This window comes from Camelus dromedarius, chromosome 12 (genome assembly GCF_036321535.1).
Source record: "Camelus dromedarius isolate mCamDro1 chromosome 12, mCamDro1.pat, whole genome shotgun sequence".
NCBI classification, from domain to species: Eukaryota; Metazoa; Chordata; class Mammalia; order Artiodactyla; family Camelidae; genus Camelus; species Camelus dromedarius.
In genome coordinates, this window is record NC_087447.1 from 33,806,682 (window position 1) to 33,826,380 (window position 19,699).

At 43.8% G+C, this 19,699-nt stretch overlaps 1 protein-coding gene across 2 annotated transcripts; it reads right to left on the bottom strand.

Annotated features, from left to right (window-relative positions):
* Positions 1 to 2,619: 2,619 nt before the first annotated feature.
* Positions 2,620 to 17,132, bottom strand: HTATIP2 (HIV-1 Tat interactive protein 2). Of its 2 annotated transcripts, none has more exons than XM_031459879.2 (6): positions 17,089 to 17,132; positions 16,360 to 16,555; positions 14,415 to 14,522; positions 6,247 to 6,384; positions 4,121 to 4,182; positions 2,620 to 3,416 (listed from the first exon to the last, which is right to left on the bottom strand). In XM_031459879.2, the coding sequence occupies exons 2-6, from the start codon at positions 16,552 to 16,554 to the stop codon at positions 3,191 to 3,193; spliced, it is 729 nt and encodes a 242-aa protein (XP_031315739.1). In that variant the 5' UTR covers position 16,555; positions 17,089 to 17,132; the 3' UTR covers positions 2,620 to 3,190. The 2 variants fall into 2 exon arrangements, with proteins under 2 accessions (XP_031315739.1, XP_010985779.1); XM_010987477.3 differs by lacking the exon at positions 17,089 to 17,132 and adding an exon at positions 16,905 to 17,079.
* Between the last annotated feature and the right edge of the window lie 2,567 nt (positions 17,133 to 19,699).

Below are 19,699 nucleotides of genomic sequence, written 5' to 3' on the forward strand. Positions count from 1 at the left end.
CTTCCGCCCTCTGGGGCCGCTGCGTTGGTCACGTGATCCGGGTGGGCGGGAGGAGAGCCAGGCTCCGCCTCCTGCCGCAGGGTTGACGCAGGGCGCGCTGAGTAAGCGCTGAAACCTGGGCTGGACTTTGCGCGCTAGGACCTGGCTTTTGTCTCCTCCTCGGGTTGCGGCAGGCCTTAGCGGGTGGTCGTCGCCCGCTGCCCAGAGTCCCGGGGCAGAGAGACGCCGCAGCATTTATGCAGTCGGCATCGCGCTTCCTGTGCATTCGAGCGGAGGGGGCGACCTGCCCGCAGCGCCCTCTTGTGGCAGAGGCGGTCGAACGCAGGCGAGAGCCTGGGACTCCACTCTGGTTCCTGGGCTCCCAGATCCCTCAGGGGGGTGTGGCAGAGAAGGGGAAACAGCAGGGGCCATTGGTTGTACCAGGGACCACAGCAGGGCCAAAGCCTTGTGGGCTGTCTTAAGGATTTTAGTCTTTAAAGTATATGTCCCAAGCTCTAATCCCAGATGCTAGCACTGGGCTTGGCACAGGGTTATCCAATTAAATTGACTACCTGGCGTACTAGGTTCTACAGAATCCTGCCTAACATCTCAACTCAGCCCTTCACTCTGGGCCTCACCCTCTAGCCTTTTATTTGCTGCTAATCATTTTCCCACCTCAAGGCCTTTGCTAAGAATGTTCTACAAATGGGTGGGTACTTTCTGTCTCAGCCAAGAAGTCTTTCCTCAGACCATCTTTTCTAAAGTAGTTTCTTCTATCTTTCCAACTGCTTCCTGTTAGTTTCTTAGCACCTACCACTTGCTTTTTCTGTTTTTCTTTTTTTTTGGTCGTACCCGCAGCACTGAGCCATCCAGTAAGGGCCATATCTCTTTACCTTCATATCTCTGGCACATAATATATGGCCTAACTCATAGTAGGTGCTCAATAAACTTGCTGAATGAAAATGATGTATTATTGCTAAGCTTCTCCAATCTGCTCCTTTCCATCAACTGTAAACTCCTAGAGGACAGAACCCATCAAATACTAGGTTTGAAGCCCTCTTACATTGTAGGACATTGCCAGAATACCTGCTGGCTCTGTTGAGGTAGACTTACTGTTCACTGATGTAGATGCGCTGCCTATGTGCCCAGTGGCACATAGCAGGCATTCAAAAAGCTCAATGCACTAATTAACTCAAGGTCTTTTTGTTACCTAGGCTCACCCAGCTTTTTCCTTCATCCTCCTAACATATTCTCCAGCAGGGCCCATCTTCTCCGTGTCTGCATAACATCCGGAGGGAAACCTGCTAAATCCCATTAACACCTAATCATTCTATGTTAACAGTAAACACTGAGTCTAGAGGGGTGATTGGGCCAGAATCTTGTTCCTTGAAGTTTGTGTCACCACAATGCTGGGCTTAAGAGGGAATAGCATTTTTCTTTACTCCAAAGATGAACACAGACACTCACCGATCATCCCACTTCACTACTGAGATCAGAAAAGAATGTTGAACAAGACCTGACAGAGGGTTTGTGGGTAAGGAAATAATATACAGAGAGTAACTTAAAACTGGCCTCTGGGTTTAGCTCCTTTTAAAGCCCACCAGCCTCAGGATATCTTCATGGGCTCCCCTGACTTCGTGCCTCACTTCTTGGAGCCCAGGCTTATTATCACCCAAACACATAGGCTCTTCAGAGGCCAGCCTCAAAGGATCCCCACCTGGTAGGAGAAAGATGTTCCATCTCCTTCCTAAAGCCCACATTCCAAGACCTCATCCCATCCTAAAATATGCCTCTCTCCTAAATGACTGACATTCAGAATGTCCAATCTTTTCTTAAGATACAACATGCCTTTCCATTAGAGGGGATGATGGCCTTTATCTTCCAGTGTCCCCTGAAGCTTGACATTGACTTGACAGAGTATAGACCCTGTAAAAACTAACATCACTCAGATCACTTTGCTTCCCCCAGCACAGAAGTGAGACAAATTTCACCACAAACCTTTGTTCCATGATAGAAACAGGAAACAGTGTGCTCCTGGTGACTTTGATCCTTCCTTCTACATCTTCCTTTCCTTTTTCATAGTTTTTAAAGGGAAGCACTTTGAGGTGCACTTTTACTGGCTATGCGAATGATTTGCAGTTAATCATTATAAGGATTCTAGACCAGTGGAAAAATTACACAGCATATACTGATCCATTAACAATTAACTGGAACTTCGTGGAAATACGCAGATACTGGATGCTCTTGCAGAGTCGTTTAAAATACAAGCTGTGGGATCAGGCTGACGTGGGTTAGAATCCTGCTCTGCCATGTCCCAGCCTCAGGCTTCAGCTTTGGGCCCTTAGGCGAGGCACTTAAACACAGCAAGCCTCAGTTTCCCCATCTAAGGGGAACAGGATGATAGCACCACCTCTAAGAATTATCAGGACTGTTTGGAGGATTAAAGGATAGACAGCATGTGTAAAAGCTTGCCCTTAGCAAGTACTTGATAAATATTAGCTGCTATTATCATCCCATTGGCCCAAATACTGCATATTACCACTGATACTTGGGCATTTTCTAACAATCTAAGGGCACTCAAGACTTGTTCATTTATTTTTATTCCTCTATTTAATTATCCTATGAATTGTATAAGCTCAGTTACATAATAACTTTTTTATTATATTTTCTACAGGAGTAGTAAGGCACAATGTTCATTTACACAATCACAAGCAGTCGGCACTGGGTCACTCAGACATAAATGTTAGCAATTTTAGGACAGAACTCATTTGCATGATACACAAGGTTTGCATTGCTGCTGTGACTCTGCAGACAAGTGTCTCAAAGCTGGCTTCCCCACCAATGGCATCAGAACCATAAAAAAAAGCTTAAACAAAACAACAGACTTCTGTGGCTGTACCTCCCAAAATTCTGATTCAAAAGAGTTTGAGTTAAGGCCTGTGAATCTCAATTTTTGCAGCAAATCCTACACACTGGACCACCAGGGAGCTGCTGAATCTCTGTTTTTGAAATAGAGTGGGTGATGTTTACAAATGCACAACCAGGCTCTAAAATGCTGATGTAGAACAGAGCACAATCATTTTTGACTGGATTTGGGCAGCTGAGAATAGTGAAACCACAGTTAAAGCATGCTGACTTTTCTTAGACCCCAAAATTACCGATTAGGTGGTAGGTGTTGAGTTTTACAATAAAAAGCATTGCTTCAGGGTGGTCATGGCCTGAGAGAGCCATCAGCTTTCCCCAGCTCATGAATGGCCTTGTTATCCAGCAGCTCCTTCTTCTGGTCGCTGGGTCTCACTGCGTTGTTCAGCATCGCTCTAACCACAGTCGTCACCGGCACAGAGAGCCCACTGGCCCAAGAGTCTGGTAAGGAGCCAAAGAACTTCCTAACCAACCATTCACCTGGGCGAGATTCTTGCCTATCACATAACAGAACTCTAAAGAGAAAAAAGGAAAGTGGAAGAAGAGACAATAAATTGCATTCAGACCACATGGGATGTTGTGGATTGAACTGTGTCCCTCCAAATTCATGTTAAAGCTGTAACCCCCAGTGTGACTGTATTTGAAGACAATGCCTTTAGGGAGGTAATTAAGGTTAAATTAGGTCATAAGGATGGGACCTAATCTGATAGGACTGGTGTCCTTACAGAAGAGGAAGAGGTATCAGAGAGCTCTCTCCCTCTCTCCACGCACAGAGAAGAACGACCACGTGAGGACACAGAGAGAAGGCAGTCTTTGACATGCCAGGACGGGAGGCCTCACCAGACACTAACCCCGCTGGCACCCCGATCTTAGACTTCTACCCTCCCACTCTGTGGTGTTATTCTGTGATGGCAGCCCAAACACATTTATACAGTGGATTTTATTTGGGCACACAGTTTTATCTGGACACAAAGAATGTTTCAAAAAGAAGGCAGCAAAAGCTTCCCAGGAAATTCCAGACTGTTCTGAACCTGCCCCCCACCCCCAGCCATCTACCCCTTCCTTCAAAAACAAAAGGTGGGTTCTTCAGAGAAGCGATCTACCTCCAGCCAACCTCTTTCATATCTTAGATAGCTTATCTGTCAGCCTCTTCAAATAAAAAACTAGCTTCTAGGGAATAACCCGCAGTGGGGTATTCCTAGGCAGTGTGAATACTTACCCAGGCCTAAATATGGAGTAACGATCAAATTTTAATTCTTCAACTCTAGCTTCCACTTCTCCCTGGGAACAAAAAACACATTTTTAGTATTTAATCAAGACCAACTTGCTGAAATGCTTAAGAGAGAATACCAGGAAGGACCTGAGGTTCTGAAGACAATCTTTCTGCAGGTCTCAATACTTGTAAATATCCTCATCTAGAATTTTAGATTCTAAAGAGTCTGGCGAGTTAAGGAAGAGATCAATTAATCCTGACATTTAGCAGAGAGTAAAAAAGATGTGCTGCATAAGTAAATGGCTGCGTCGTCAGTCCAGCCTCTCATGGGACCTACTGAAGCAGGTCCAGAGGGTGACATGCTAGGAGTCCAGCCATAAAAGAAGAGACTCCTGTTAGTCCAGAATCAATGCTGCAGGCCAGTCCACATTAACCTTTTTTGGTTTCCAGGTAGCTCCAGTGGGTCAGGAGACCCACAGACTCCCTATGTTACTCAGGTCCTAACAAACCCCACCACGTTTCAAGGGATAGTGAGATTACATTTAGATGACGCTTCAAACTAAATTTGTTGAACAATCCATGCATTTTCACACCAGGCATTTCTATAAATAGGAATGCCAGAGGAGCTCAGGCCACGGATACATCTAAAGGTCTGCGAACCACCCAGCCTGCCGTCCTCCTCCTCCTTGGCTTGTTCGTACTACCCATCTGGGCTTAACATGTTGCATCATATAATTTGTGGTAGCTTTTATTAAAACATTTTTAAAATTAATATTTTTTAGTATATTCACAGAGTTGTCCCACCTTCATCACAATCTAAATTTAGAATATTTCATTACCCAGAAAGAAACCCTGTACCAATTAGCACTCACTCCTATACCCCACCCCCAAGCCCTAGCCAAGTACTCATCTTTCCATCTCTATAGATATGCCTATTCTGAATACTTCCTATAAATGAAATCATGTAAGTTGTGGCCTTTTGTGACTGGCCTCTCTCATTCAACATAGCGTTTTCAAGGTTCATCCATGCTGTAACACGTGCCGTTCCTCTTCATAGTTGAATCAATACTCTTCTTTTGTAGCTACATGCCACATTTTTTTCAGCCATGCATCAGGTGATGGATATCTGGGTTGTTTCCACAATTTGGCTATTATGAATAATGCTTCTGTGAACCTTCATATATACCTTTTTATGTGAGTACATTTCTTAGAGAGCTTTTAACAAAGATGTGTTTTGTCTCCATTAGGAGCATGCATACAAGAGTTATCAGGCTGAAACTGCTGTTCTTAGAAAGGTCTGCTTGCAAGGTTGTCCTTTGGCCTGTGCCTGGGAACTCAGATTTCAGGACGATTTCATTAGCTAACTGATAAGGGTACTCTCCTGTGCCTAAACTACTTGTACAAACAAGGTGATTTACGCTGAACACTTGCTTTCCTTCTGGAACTCTCTAATTTTTTTCTAGACTGAGGGTGCCTATGTAACTGACTCCCATTAAAACCCTGGACTCCTGAGCTCAGGTGAATTTCTCTGGTAGGTGATGCTCATTGCTGGAGAAATTCAATACGTGCAGCTCAATTGGCAGAAGAAGGTACCCATGGAAGCTTGTACCTAGCTTCCTCCAGACCTCTCTCCATGCACTTCTTCTTCCCTTTCTTAACTTTGCTTTATATCCTTTCATTGTAATAAATCATACCTGTGAAGATGACTATATGGCTAGTCCTGAGAGACCTTCTAGCATATTACTAAACTTGGGGCTGGCTTCAGGGAACCCTCCAAAACAGGTTATAATTCCTTGAGCCACATCCAATAAAAACATATCATCTGCTCTGGAAAAGCTGAAGAATCACTCCCAAAGTCTCTTCTGATGCTTAGATTCCATGCTTATCTTCAAGACCAGAGACACCTCATTTCATGATTACTAGATAAATAACTAAGGGAAAGGCACTAGAAATTATCTTTCAAATCACTCCTGTTTACTAAATATATCCCTGCAAAAGAGTAGTCCCTGCAGCTATAAAAATGCATAATATAATGCATTTAATGCATTTTTGTATTATGTAGCATTTTATATTATTTAGTATTGCCAATTAGCCAGGGTTCTCCAAGGTCTATGAAAGAAAGATGCACAAACCTTGACTTGAGTGTATAAAAAACTGCTTGACTTATCAGCTCCCTTAGAGGACAGCAAGTTGAAATGTTTGCACCCTCCAGCTTTTGCCAGCTCTGCAGACTTCAGGACGTAATCTCGATCGACACGAACAAATCCTTCCTGATGGGGGGAAAGGATGTGAGTTATTTCCAAAAAGCTGTGAGTTCATCTTAAACATTACTCCTCAGCTTGGGTGGCAGGTTAAGAGTCCTGGGGAGGTGGAGGGATGGCAGTTGAAAGAAAATGCATCCAAGCAAAACATGAAAGTCAGGCTTAGACCCTGGGAAAGACTCTGAGCCTGATCCTCAGGACAGACGCACCAGCTTTAGCAGCAAGGCCAGGATGCAATGGAAAAATAAGGGCAATGACACTGAAACACAGACACCAAGCAAATCCACAAGGAGCAAAAGGCATGATAAGATTGGGCTGAGAAACTATTTTTAGTCACACATTTCTTTGTCTTTAATGCTTCACCACCTTACCACCCTCTCTCTGTGTTCTCTGTTTTTTTCAGTGTCAACTCTCACATGGTAGGGTCTTAAAGGGTGGCCGAGAACACTATCCGGACACTTTAAGAACAAAGCCTATTTAATTTCCAGTTTTTGTGTATGTTTTACAATATACTTTACATGTTAGTAAAGAGTGTACCCTCAGATTTTCTTTTTTACTGATAGGTGTATAATCAAGAATGTTTGGAGACTTCTGGTCTAGATTCAATCCAGTGAAGGCAGCAGATGGGTCTTTCTTTTTGGTTCAAATTTTTTTTTTTTTGCATTCTTTTTTGTTGAAGTATAGTCAGTTTACAACCTTGTGTCAACTTCTGGTGTACAGCACAATGTTTCAGTCATACATATACATACATATATTTGCTTTCATATTCTTTTTCATTATCGGTTACTATAAGATATTGAATATAGTTCCCTGTGCTATACAGTAGGACCTTATTATTTATTTATCTTATATATAGTAGTTAGTATCTGCAAATCTCGAACTCCCAATTTATCCTTTCCGGTCCCCAGATGGGTCTTTCTTAATAAACATCTCAGCATTAGTACATACCCAGCGCATGGTAGGTGCTCCAAAAATATTAAAGGAACGAATAAATGTCCAGTGACAGCAGCAGAGAAAAGACACATCCAATTAGAAAAAAAAAAAAAAAACTAAGTGGTAGTCAAAAGAGGAGGGGAGAGGACAGGGCAAACAAGAGAAGACAGACTCATTTCTGGGGCTAATTGAAGGACCCGTGCCTGTACCCAGAGAAGAGAATTCCAGGTAGTCACAGATTCCTGGGTCCTCAGACTCTGGTGTCCTCACACGCGGGACAGCTGAAGAGAAGTCTAAAGCCTACTGATGCTGAGCTTCACTGGGACCCACACTTACATCATGAGGTTTCATAAAATGCAGATTCCAAATCTGAAGACTAGAATACTGCCCCACTGATTTTTTTTAATTAAAAATCTGCCCTATGGTAGTTATTGACCCTAAATGTTTTATTTTGTATGGACATCCGTATCTTTCACAAATGTCAGAAGGCATCTAGGAAATAACACATCCAACCCTCTCATTGTGGAGATGTGAACACAAGGTTCAGCGATCTGAGAACTAGTGGGTAAATAAGTGAGAGAGTTGAGAACAGAGAGCAAATTTCTGGCTCTCTGAGCACTGCTCCCCACTGTCCCCACGTTCCTTTTTACCTCACACCATCTCCAGCTAATGATATGACTAATTCATAACTGTGGGAGGCAGATTCATGGCCCCTCAAAGATGTCCATGTCCTAAGCCCCGGACCTGAGAATGTGTTGGAGGCTACGTGGCCAAGGGGAACTAAAGTTGCGGGTGGAACAAAGGCTGCTAATCAGCTGACCTTGAAAAAAGTTATTCTGTATTATCCAAATAAGCCCACGGTAATCAGAGGAGTCATTAAAAATGTGGAAAAGGGAAGCAGAAGTGGAGGTCAGAGTTTTGCACTGTGGGGAGCACTTGATCCCCCATTGCTGGCCTTAAAGATGGAAGAAGAACCAAGGAATGCAAGTGGTCTCTAGAAGCCAGAACTGGATTCTCCCCTAGAGCCTGCAGAAGGGAGCTCAGCCCTGTCAACACCTTGATTTTATCTCAGCGAAATCCACATTGGACTGCTAACCTGTAGAACTGTAAGATAATAAATGTATGTTGTTTTACACACTAAATTTGAGGCAATTTGTTACAGCAGCAAGAGGAAACGAATACAGAATTCAATTCCAAAATAAGGGGCCCAAGCAAACTTTTCAAACTTTGTACTGAAGTAGATCATAAAAGAAGCATAAACATAGTGTAAGTCTAGAGCTGGATGGATATTCATAAACTGGACATCCTTGGCCACCAGTCCCCCGATCCAGAAACAGAACATCACCGTTACCTCAAAAGCCTCTCCCATCCTCCCTTCTCATCACTTGCAGTGCATTTTTAACTATGCCCACGACCTGCAGGGCGGTGCGGTTTTTCTGCCTTTTTTAGGTACGGTTAACTTAACTCTTACCCATGGACTATCCCCATCCCCTTTTGCCTTGTATACTTTGACACTCAGTCCTAAAAACTGACTGGCCCACCTGTCCTACACACTGATTCAAACTCACATCATTGCTTTTTGAAATCAGTGTGAAGCAAACCAATTTAAATACCCAGCACATCCTGAGTGAGGGATGTGATTCTCCTGAGAGCCGTTCTCCGAATTGAGAGTTTACATGTGCTGAAAGCGTGCCAAGAAAAACAACCAAAAACGACATCGAAAAATTCTAAAACATTCAATTTCTCTTCCACATCTATTTGCTTCCCCTCACTCCAATTCACCAGAACTCTGATTTTGATACCAGGTTTGTTATTCCCAATAAAATGACATCGTTGACTAGGGGAAATAAACTTTTTGTTGCTGCTGCCGTTTGAGCACTATTTCTTGGAAGGATTATTAGCGTCGTCTCTGTTAAAATGCTGCTGCTTTCATCCACGTCTTTAAAAATAAGGGAAAGATTCCGCCAATCACAAGGCTTGAGACCGACGCCATCCCTCTCACTTAATCCAGGGCCAGTCAAGGGATAATTTGATTAAACTGAGACCCCAATTTATTTGGCTTTAGTTTTGGATCAACCTCTCCTTAATAGAGTGCTGTCGTCTCCAATTGTTGGATGAAAATTAAAGTGACATAAATACCATGGGACTTTTTCAATCTGGTTAGTCAGCGAAGGCACATCAATACCACCCCAGCCATCAGAGCCTGGCGTCCTTCCTTTCACCAGCCTCGAGAAGGGCTGACAACGGCTCCTTGCAGGACGAGCACCCACGCCGCCGCAGAGCCCCCCACACTTAGCCCATCAGCCCTGCTCAATGGGCCCTGGTGACAAGGTGCCCGTACCTTTCCCCACTGCTGTTCTCTGGACAAAGCTAAATATTGTTTTATGAGCAATCAATGGCTGTTAATCCGAAACGATTTCACAAATCCTCTGAGCCCTCAAGCTGATTATAAATACACAGTTTTCCAAGCCGACAAATTTTGAATTTCACTTCCCCCACCCTGATGGCATGGCCTTTCAGCTGATGAATGAAACTCAAAAGCAAAGGGGTCAACGGCTTTCAAGGACTTAGAAGCCAAACTTAAACGGGGATCCTGGTGACTGGCTCAGAGATAGGGATACACACCAATTTTCTCTCGAGTGAGGAAGATTTCATTTATAGGTAGAAGGGAACTAACTTGCTAAGCATCTTTAAAACCTTATTATCAACACCCTTGCTTGTTCTCTAACAGCTCAAATTTTTTTTAAAAAATGGGAAAACAAACAAGAAGCTACCCCATATCCTAGACATACTATTTTCAGAAAAACTGTATTTAGTTTCCTCAACCATATGGCAGGAGAAAAGCCACTCTCCTGGGAGCATTAAGTCCCTTATGTTACTGTGTCTTTCTGAATCCACAGTCGGTGTGTTCTACTCTAAGACAGGAATCAGAGTTCCTTCCAGAAAAAGGAATTGATTAAGTAAATTCCCACTGTAAATTTCCATTCCCAGCACCTGCTCAAAAGAGTGAACACGATACACTAACACGACTCAGCAGAGATACTTCATGGGCTCCACAAACACCTATGGAGACAAATTCTCCAATTACTCTATATTTTAAGTCTCATGAAAATCCAAAGCTACTAAGCATTCCTTCTAACCTTCTTTACCATTGCCTGAAAAGTGGGAACACGGTGGCCGAAGAACAACTCATCCTGATGAGGTAGCTCAGCACTGACTGACATGACAAGCAATCACGCAGGAATGACTCAAGGTCAAGAGGGCCCTTTTCCAGGAAGGGAGAATCTGTCATTCCACAAAGGGTCCCACTTGGCAATATTTCTGCTTCCATTTCTTCCTCCTTCAATCCCTTTTCAATCCAACCCCATAAATTAGACTAGAAAACAGAGGGGCTGACGAATAACAAACGGTCTGACCTGAGACCTCCTTTGTTTGTGTCCTGGAGGGCATGTCTATATTTGAGGTACAGAGCTGGAACCAAGATCTTGGTTAGAGCAAGAGCTCTGGATAGCAAAACAAAGTCATACAGATACAGAAGACTCCTGAGTCCATCTCTGTGTTCTCACACAATTTTTCCATTTGGGGTATTCTTTTCTCTGTGCTTTGAAAGTCAAAGAATTCTGCAGGCCAGGGATTCAGTGGTCACCTCCCTCTCAGTACAGACAAGGAGACAGCGGCCCATAGGAGGGAACCGGCATACCCAACGTCCCACAGTCACTTGGTATCCAAACAAAGCTTACGATCTGGGTTCCTTGAACCATCCAGGACCTCACCACTTTACAAAACCCCCTCCTAGACATCATGTAAAAACAGCAGAGCGGACAACAGGGAACAGCAAACTTTCCCTATAAAAGATGAGACAGTAAATATTTGCAGCTTTGCAGGTCTCCACTGCAATTACACAGCTCTGCCATCACAGCACAAATGCAGCCATTAATAATACATAAAATAATGAGACTGTTCCAGTAAAACTTTATTTATGGCTACCGAAATTTGATGTTCTTATAGTCTCACATGTCATGGCGTATTATTCCACTTTCAAATTTTTTTACCTTTTGTTTGTTTGTTTGGGGGGGGGGGTTAGGTTTTTTAATTTTTTAATTTTTAACGGAGGTACCTGGGATTGAACCCAGAACTTCGTGCATGCTAAGCACACACTCTACCACTGAGCTATACCTTCCCCCCTCCACTTTTGAACTTTTTTAACCATTTAAAAACATAAAAACATTCTTAGCTCAAGGGCTGTACAAAAATAGGTGGGCTATAGTTTGTGAACATCTGGATTCAAAGAGTATATCAGAACCAGAAGCCATGAGACTCTATGCAGGCCTGATAAATGTCACCATGGCTGCACGAATCACATTATCAGCATCGTCCATTCAACAGAATCTGAGAGCCTGGATTTCTGGAGCCTGTGCCTACTGGGTGAGGAGACAAAGAAAAAGGTGAAACCACATCATACCCCCTTAAACTCACTAACCAAACCCTTCTCTTAATAAGGGGAAAGCACCCTTCTTGGGGGTCTCTGTGAGTTTTTGCTTTTCCCTCAAGGCCAATGTAGATCTGGTTTTCAGAGGGTATTTCAACCTTCACTAGCACATACGTTACCAAAGCAAGGTGAAGGCCACCTGGGACAACCTGAAGGACCTGAAAACCAGCAGGTGAGGAGGACTAATACAGCCCAGCGCCTCCTGAAGGCAGGTCCAGCAAGAAGAGGAGGATGGGCTGCATCAGACTCTCTCAAGGAGCCTGATCCAGCACATCTGGATTAAGACCAAGTCACGAAGCCACTGCCTTGATTAGACAGCGATGGCTCGTGAATGTGAAAACAGGAGCAGCACTAACCAGCTACTGCTGAAGGAAATGGGTTTCCAAACGGCTGAAGAAAGCTAACAGACCTACTCCTAGCACCAGTGTCAACAGAAATCTGGGCAGAGTGAATACCGTGGGCTGCAGTGTCCTCCCTCTCCCCCTGCCAGATTCACATGCTGAAGTCCTAACCTCTAGTACCTCAGACTGTGACCTTATTTGTAGACGTACTTAGTTAAGATGAGGTCATGACAAGTAGGGTGGTTCTGAATCCAATTTGTCTACTGTTGTTATAATAAGGAGAAATTTGGACCTAGCCACAGGCACATAGGAAAAAACACCATGTGAAGAGAGACACAGGCAGAAGGCAGCCATCTACAAGTCAAGGAGAGAAGCCTGGGAAAGAGCCTTCCCTCACGGCCCTCAGAGGGAACCAACGCTGTCGACACCTCGATCTCAGATTTCCAGACTTCGGGACTATGAGACAGCAAATTTCTGTTGTGTGAGCCACCTTGATTATGTTTTTTTGTTATAGTAGCACTAACAAGCTAATACACTGAAGATCATAGAGAAATCAGTGCGCTACTCAGAGGATGTTAACACTGAGATAGAAATCCTGAATTCCTTGAAGTTTCTCTCTTGGAAACTCAGATTGCTAAAGCAAAATGTAGGCTGACAGCTACAGAATGACACTCGAGGCTTGCCACTAGTTTTGCAATATCTGTCTGACGCTCTCTATTTTTTTTTTTTTTTTTTTTTTACAGAGAAGGCCGCTGACCTGAACACCAGGTGGACTGAATTTGGAAATCCACAACTTCTCGTCAAACAACTATTATTACCTAGCCATTTGTGAATTGTCACCTCTTTTAAACTGCCTAAAGTTATTACAACCTCCAAACTACATACTACATCCAATCTAAATGAATTTAAATTAAAAAAAAAAAAAGACTTTCTGGAGGCAATGTCAGCTTATTTTCTGTCACCATCCCCTTAAACCATTTAAGCCTTAACTCATTTCTGAGGTTCTACTTGGTCTACCAGTCTTTTCTCCTGCTTACTCATTAATTACTTTTATCTTTTCAAATTGATTTTGGAGAACAAAAGGTATGGGGTAGCCTAAGGGGGAAGGGAAGCAACTCCAGCTAAAAAAGAATTCTGGACAGGAAAAACACTCAATTTCTCCTATTAAAATTGCATGACACAATTTGAATGCAACAAAGCCATTTAGACTTTCCCCTGGAGCGCCCTATAATGAGATTTGCCTTCTGTCATGAAAATCAACAGCTCTATGCCTAATGCAGTGTTTTTCATTCTGCTGAGTCACCATCAAAGTCAGGTTGGCACTTGAGACAGTGCGACCCGCAGTGTACTAGGACAAACATTTTCCAGTGCTTTTGGAGGGCACACTGCTTGTGACTGTCCCTGGGACAGAAAAGACTGTACTGGCTGCTCAGTGGGAACATGACCCTTGCTCTCTAGGAGAGAGAATGTGCCGATTTCTGGGAGAGTTAAGCTTCTCCCAGGATAATCCACACTTCCCAGCACAGAGCTCAAAACCCAGATGTGTTTCCAAGGGCATATGGTAGAACTACAGAGGATTCGGAAATGCATCCCTACTGAAAGCATACATAGAATTATTCTTTGGAGCACCAGGGGGCCCAGAGAAATACATCTGAGCCTAACTCCTTGGTTGGTATAAACCAATAGTTCTTAACCATGCCCTCTCCTAAGGATTCTGATGCATGGGCCTGTTTAGAAACCTATGGTAAGCCCCCACGGCAGCATCGTGGTCCTAGGTGTTCAACAGACATCATTAACTCCAACAAGGAAATTCTGCCAGAGGGATAAACTATCATCAAGGTATAAATTAAATTAAGATGTACATAGTAAGAATTTCCCAGGATCTACGTAGTAAGCTCTGATTTCTAACTATAGAGTAAAGTTTGACTTCTGGACAGAGGCCGACACACCATTTAGAACACCATTAAAAAGAAACTAAGATGTGTGTTAGAACAGCTCTGCGTCAGTTAAAGCTGAATCACTGCTGGGGTTGCATCATTGCTAGAGGCTGAGTCATCACTGGAGATGAGCTGAATCATGCCTCTGTTCTGATGTTCTATCCCAGAAGTTTAAAGCTTGGCATGAAAATAGGTTAAAGCAAATCACTCAAGTGAGATAGAATGCGATAAGAACAATTTACATTTAAGCACAGCAAGTGTAAAGCAAAGAGTGAGCAGAAAAGGAATCTTTGACATTACTGATCAGAAAAAAGGGAAGAGGGTCTATTTCTTCCTTACCACCCCAGCTTTTTTTCTGGTGGTACCCAGGCAACAGAATCCAACATCATGACCTTGAAAGGCAGAAGAGTAGTCATCCAACTTTTCAAAGTCCACCACTTCTTGATTCTAGACAAAAAGGAAAACAGCCGTATATGACTTGATGTTATTAAAATTAAACAAAACAAAAAACAGACAAAAATGCCCCTCCAGAGTTAAAGAGTAAATTTATGGTACATCACTAAAGAGTCTGCTCACTTAACATCAAATTTTTCAAGCTCATTTTCTCCCACGAAAAAGCAATGAATCTGAATTCAACATCAACAATGTACTTATCCATCCACAATACACAACAATTGGACTAAGGGTGATGATCGCTAAAGTCAAGTTCAATTATAATTTTCTCTCTGGAAAAATAAAAGACCTGTGTCTCTATGACCAGGAGAAATACCAATGAGGTATAATGTGGGGGAAGGAAATGGTGTTTGGAAGCTCAAAAGCCTACGTTTGTGTCGTGGGCCTTGTACTTACTTGGCATGTTGATTTTGGCCAAGTTATTTAACATACACCTCAGTTTCTTCCATCATTTGTGAGTGATAATCTTTCCTTCAGACTAAACCATGAACCACCCAATTAGAATCAGCCAGCAGGTGCTTAATAAAAAGGCTTCTGAATAAAAATAAAATAACATTTTATTATTTACTATTGTATAATGTAAAAAATAAAAAATAAAAATAAAAATAAGAAATAAAAATAAAGACTCTGAATCAGAAACTGCACTTAATAAACAGCCTCAGTAATTCTCATGCGCACAGAAATTTAAGAACCTCCCTCTAACCTCTTGTTTGTTGTGAAACTTCAAAAAAGAAAAGTGTGAGAAGTTCTTATCATCCAGGAGCTCAAATAAAATGCTGCCATCTCTCCCTACCATCAACTCTTTCAAAAGCATTTTCCTGGCACCATCCATCATGCTGAAGAAAAGTATGTTTGCAAAAAGTGCTGGACCAAAAGAGGTGCCACCAAAATTCAACTATCAAAGGCAAAACTCGATTTCAGTCTCTAATTACCAGAAGTACCTGGCACGTCCCATGAAGCCAGACGATGAAGACCACAGATAACCTGCCTACGCCTGACCAAAGACATCAGGTTTGAACAGAAAAGTCCTGAGGGACCAAAGACATATGCAAAATGACCTGAACATGTTCCTGCAGAAGTCAAGAACATTTATTTGTGAGATCATTTGTTATCTGAAATGTTTCACCTGTGAAACCTGTAGGACCAAGCTCCGGAGTTGTGGGGTCTCAGGATTACACTATAGTTTAATTGACTGCAGTTCAGAAATAACTCAGTTTACAGGGAGAAAGGAATCTCCAGGAAGCTCAGGCTTCAAATATACAGGGGATTAGCACCAGACTGAAGTCTGGTCTATCAGTGGGTTAACCACCAACGTGCAAGTGACAGTAAAGGGACCATTCCGCTCGCAGACATAGCCTGCAGCCCTGAGAAGTCAGGCAGGGGAAATTTTTGCAGGTGAGTAACCCCACCTTTTAGGGCATAGACCTTTCCTGCTCCGCAAAGCATTTTCTGATTCACTGACATTAGTGTGGCATGCCCAGTAGAGGAAATAAATAATGTCATGGGGGAAGTTGCCCAAGGTCACAGGGCTATCTCTAGAATCTAGCTTGAATGACCCTGAAGCAATGCTCTTCTCCGACTTCCGGTAGGCCCCACCTTATAGGGATCTAGATTAGAGAAAGGCTTTGTCCAATGCCTGGCAGTGAGGGGGAGGTCGAGCTGGACCAACAATCCAGGACTCAAAGCTCTCAGTAATCAGTCATGGCCACATTCTGAACACCTCTGGCCGCCTCCACCACTGGCAGGGCAATGTTCATCCCTGTAGCATAAAATATGCTCACCCTGCAGAATCACTGCGGGTGTATTTTTGAGTTCCAGCTCAAATACCCACCACGTTTTTATAAGCTTCCTCGTCAAAGGCGAGCTTCCTGCGGCTAATGAGCGTGACTTTGGAAAACAGGTTCTGTTCCAGGATCTCTTTCAAGAGCACTCTGCCGGTTTCTCCGCTGGCGCCCAGAATAAAGACAGATTTATTCTGCTTCCTGAAGTTTTCCCGAAGATTCGGCAGCGCCTCTGACTCGGCCATGCTGCAGAAATAACATTGACAGGTGCTGGTCTCAGGATGTTTAAAGGATGGCCATGCTTACCCCGAGAACAAGGGTTGTTTATTTGTTCTGGAGGAAGATACTGGTATTCTTAGCAGTATGGGTCCACGGGAAAGTGCAGAGTCACCGGCAGGGCGGGGCACCCTGGCGGTTCCCCGCACCTGAGCAAACCCACAGCTTGGAAGGGGCTGGAACAGGGAATGCGCCAGGTGCCACAAACTGCTGGTACCTAGAGACCTCGTTCACCCCACTGTATCCCCGATTCCGACCCCTCTCTCCTCTGCCCACAGGGGTGCGGGGCCCAGCTGGGTTCCCTGCGCGGAGGGGCTACCTGGAGCCGGCCCCCGGCCCCGCGTCCTCAGACCGCAGCAGGAGCAAGACGGCCACCAGCGCCGCCGCAGCCGCCGCCGCCGCCGCGCTCAGGGCTGCAGGCCGGGACATCCGGCCATCCCTCCTGCCCTCGCCCCCTGGTCCCCACGCCCGACTCCGCGGGGCCGCTCCAGGTCCGTGCCTACCCGACTTCTTCCGGGTGACTTCGCCGCCACGCTGCGCGCCCCGCCCAAAGGGGCGGGGCCTGGGGGAGGGCGCGCCCGGAGCAGAGGGTGCCTGGGCGCCGGGGAGGTGGGCCGCAGAGCACGTGCGCGGCGCCAGGCTCGGTGAGAAGCTTGGAGACCCCTTCCTAGATGCCGGGAACCTCCAGGACCCTCTCCCCGGCCTTCTCCCTCACCACCTGGGCTGAGTTCGCCCATATCCAAGGTCAATAGACTTGACCCTCGTTGGTCCCTTTCTAAAACCTATAATGTGAATTGTGTGTTGCACATCTTCATCTTGAATTCACCACATCACAGCTTCCTATCCGACCACCCCAAACTGGAGTAAAACCAATCTACTCCTTGGCTCTCTTGTGCATCATTGTCCCCATTCATTGGCACACTCCTCACCCTCCCCTCTCAAGTCAGAAATTCAGACGGTCCCCATTGACTACTTTCTCCTGGCCTTTCCACAGTCTAGATTAGTCACCAAGATCTGTCATCCTGTTTGTCTTTCAATCATTTCTCTCATATAATTCGGCCTCTCACCTTATCTCACCAGTACAACTGGTTTCCCTGCTCAGTCTTAAGATGGTCGAGCCAGGGTGCTCTTCCATACCCGATCCCCTGCCTGCCTGCCAAGTCCAGATTAGACATTACCTCTCACTTAGATGAGGTTTCTTCATTTATCTTGGCCTCCATTTTCTTATCTGTGAATGAGAACTATTTTATTATGTTCACTTTACTCCAAGGAACAGAGACTCACTCATGCTAACTTGAGTAAAGGCAGTGAATAGTGTAAGGATACACGCACTATGTAAGGGAAACAGAATCTCAGAGAAATCTAAAAATCAGATCTGCTGTAGGATACAGCCTCATGGAGACGAACTGGAAGATAGTTCTGTATTTAGGTCAAATGTAGGTCTTTAGGATCAGAGATCCACACGTCTTCTCTTTGGAGCCAAATGTTTAGTTACACCTTAATTAAGACTTTCTGTTTCAAACAATTGAAACACCAACTCAGAATGTTTTAGGTGAAAGAAAAAAAGAGAGAGAAAGAGAGAGAGAGAAAGAAAGGAAGAAAGGGAGGGAGGGAAAGGAAAGATACTGGCTCATCTAACTGGAAAAAATCAGTGCGTTTAACAGCTTAAGGTGGCTGGAGTCAGGCAGTCAGCCACTGGGGCCAGGACTCAATCCTTCTACCTCCTTTGGCTCTGCTCTCCTTCATATCGGTCTTACTCTCAGACCCAAAAAAGATGATTCAAAAGCTGTGAGCAGCTCCAGCCTGTTACCCTGTTTTAGTCAGGGTCAAAGATAAGAAACATTTGGCACTCAAAGTGGGTAATCTAAGGAAAGGGTACTAAATGGGTGATATTTCAAAGAGCAAACTGGGAGAAGAGATAGGTTATCAAAACTTAGAGAGGGCTTGTCTTACAGGACCTGTGACCTTCAGTAAAGGAACACAGCCAGTCTGCAGAAACCCCAGAGAGGAGGAGTTGGGGGAATAATAGCCCAGCCTCCCTTTTCTGCCTTTCTTAATCTCCTGATGGTCCTCCTAATTAGCTGATGTCAACTAGACGTCAGAAAGAGGTTATATTCTTTGCTATGTCTGCGTGTCTATTTCTGTTTTGTAGATGATTTCATGTTGTCTTTTTTCTTTTTTTAAGATTCCACGTATGAGTGATATCATATGGTATTTTTCTCTCTCTTTCTGACTTACTTCACTTAGAATGGCTATCTCTAGGTCCACCCATGTTGCTGCAAATGGCATTATTTTATTCTTTTTATGGCTGAGTAGTATTCCATTGTATATTGTAACTGACTGTACTTCAATTAAAAAAGAAGAATGAAAGAGGTTAGATTGTACAGATTGTGCAGACCTGTTTTCTTCAGGACATAGAACAGGAGATTACTCAAGATATCGGTGCATCCTCCCAGTTTAAGTCCAGTAAGAAAGGGCACAATTGTAAGCAGGAGTCCCCAGCTGTGTCTCCTCAGTTCTGACCTTCCTGACCATCACTGTAGCCAGAGGAATGACACTTACATGGGGCCAACTCCTCCCACGTGTCTGAGAGTAGAGGAGGAGGTTGTACACCTCCAAAAAAGTAGAAGTCACTATTGAAAAAAGAAAGAATAATGGATTTAAACAGTGTCTAAAGTGATCATACTTCCTCCTCATTTATTATCCTATTTATTCATAAATCTGTATGCTGGATTTTTTTTGGGTTTTTTGGGGGGGCAAAGAAGAACTATAAATAAATGTAGCATGACTAAGATATTTGGTGGGGGACAAAGCATTTGGCTTTGGTAGAGGTGGGTGTTTGGAAGAAAATTTTGCAATATTCCCTTGTCATAGAACAAATACAACCATGAACTGTATTCAGCAATTTCAGTAGCTGATTTAGTACAGCTATCATATTCTTGACAGTAATTTTTTTCCCTTTTGAGAGTTTTGGGAGTGGAGAGATGCTGGCATATGTGCCTACATGTTTGCTGCTTCTGTGCTAATTTTTTTTTCTTTTACAGATGGAGAAACTAAGTCATATATCTGTTAAATATGTGATCTAAGATCATAGAATTAAACTTTGATGCCAGT